Source organism: Lepidochelys kempii, chromosome 6 (assembly GCF_965140285.1).
Source record: "Lepidochelys kempii isolate rLepKem1 chromosome 6, rLepKem1.hap1, whole genome shotgun sequence".
Taxonomy (NCBI): domain Eukaryota; kingdom Metazoa; phylum Chordata; order Testudines; family Cheloniidae; genus Lepidochelys; species Lepidochelys kempii.
The window spans coordinates 3,689,967-3,692,001 of NC_136385.1; the positions used below are offsets into that span (position 1 = coordinate 3,689,967).

The following is a 2,035-nucleotide window of genomic DNA, read 5'->3' on the forward strand; positions in this document are numbered from 1 at the left end:
CTAGACCTGCCAACCTCAGCGCAAGGAAGCAGGTGGCACCCATAATTGTAAATGGAATGTGTGACACAGTTTGGGCAGAAGAACAGGAGGACGAAAAGGAGAAAATTAACAGGCTCATGGATATAGAAGTATAGGCCCAATTAGTGGTGCCAAAAAGGCACCAAAGGGGGGAATGTGAAGGAACATCTAGTAGGCCTATACTAATAGGCCAAAAACTTTGGTCAAATTAACTGTGTATATGAAGCATAAGAAGAGAGCGAGGAAAATTCCATTAAGGGGCAAATGTAACAGCACAGCTTAAGAAATGTAACCGTAACAGCTGAAAGTTAAAAAAAAATGTTAAGTGCAAAGAAAACACCTGTCAAGAACAGGAAAAGCTTGTTTTGCTAAACTCCAAGTAAAGCAAAGCTACTGGTAAAGCTTTCACTATCTGCCAAATAAGGAAAATGCTGTTGAACGAAGTGGGTTTGACAAATTGTGCTTTTCAGCAATATAAGCTTCTGTATTTCTGTTTACGCCAGAGCAGCTCTGGCTGACTCTCCCTGTATGTGTGTGCTTGAATAAAGGAGCCTCAGGTTTGTTCTGATCCAAACAGAACGTTTTCTGTTCGGATTAGTGAACAGGAGTGTTTGTGTGGGGGGCATGATTAACCTGCCTGTCACTGTATTTGCACAGTGTCTGCATTTTATCGAACACCTGGAATGACCATCGGTGAACATCTGGCTCTGTGGACTAAGCCCTTCCTGGAGCGGGTACTGATGTCCATTAAGAAACTGATCTTCATTTATCATCACTTACTTCATTACAGAGAAGCGACAGGTTTTCTGCCCACATCTCTGTAGCAGCCTTATCTCTGTTCAGAGGAGATGGAAGAGGGAAATCACTCATAGGGGACTGAGTTCATTCTCTCAGGACTGACAGATCGTCCAGAGCTGCAGGTTCCCCTGTTTCTGGTGTTCCTAGTGATTTATGGTATCACCCTGGTTGGGAATGGGGGGATGATCTTGTTAATCTGAATTGATCCCCGACTCCATACCCCCATGTACTTTTTCCTCAGGAATTTGTCTTTCTGTGATCTCAGCATTTCCTTGATAATTGCCACTAAGATGCTGCTGAATTTCTTAGCCAAGAGGAAAACATTTCTTACACTGTCTGCACTGTGCAAATGTATCTCTCTATCATTTTTGCAGACGTTGAGTGCCTCTTGCTGGCTGTGATGGTGTATGATGGTTATGTGGCCATCTGTAACCTGCTGCTCTTTACGGTCACCATGTCCAGGCAGCTTTGTAAACAGCTGGTGACTGGGGTGTACGCTGTGGGGGTGGTGGATTCAATGATATACACGTGTTGTACATTTCGGCTGTCATTCTGCAGCTCAAAGATCATCAATCATTTCTTCTGTGACGTCCTCCCACTGTTGGCCCTCTCCTGTTCTGACACCCGCGTCAATGAGATTATGATGTTTGCTTCCATGAGCTGCATTGTACTGAGCAGCCTTGTGACTGTCCTCCTCTCCTATGTCTATGTCATCTCCACCTTTCTACAGATCCGCTCTGCCAAGGGCCGCCACAAAGCCATCTCCACCTGCTCTGTCCACTTGACCTTTGTGGTCCTGTATTTTGGCACCCTCTTCTTTATGTATTTACGTCCCACCTCCAGCTATTCCATGGACAGAGACAAAGTGACCTCAGTGTTTTACACGCTATTGATCATCATGTTGAACCCCCTCATCTACAGCCTGAGGAACACGGAGGTGAAGGATGCCCTGAGGAAAGCAATGAATAGACTCCTAACCAATTCCTGAATCTGTTTAACTCTGTATTGGTTTAGTGGTGGGGAATGGATAAAGGTGAATACAATTCCCAGCCCATTATGAAGTCATTTCACAGAGCCCGTGGGAGTATGTTTCTTTATTGTATTGTTATTATTGTTAATTTGTTTCTATAATATCAAGCTCTGCAGGCTGCAACTGAGATCAGTGGAGAAAACATGGGAAGCATCACAGGGCCAGAGAGGAAGAATGATTTTATAAGCT

General features: G+C 44.3%; 1 protein-coding gene across 1 annotated transcript; it reads left to right on the plus strand.

Annotated features, from left to right (window-relative positions):
* Positions 1 to 1,016: 1,016 nt before the first annotated feature.
* Positions 1,017 to 1,804, plus strand: LOC140912459 (olfactory receptor 5W2; the record flags this gene model as incomplete). Its single annotated transcript, XM_073346890.2, is given in 2 exon segments — positions 1,017 to 1,134; positions 1,137 to 1,804. Coding segments are annotated over 2 exon segments (786 nt in total), but the record flags the coding sequence as incomplete, so codon positions are not given.
* Positions 1,805 to 2,035: the final 231 nt, after the last annotated feature.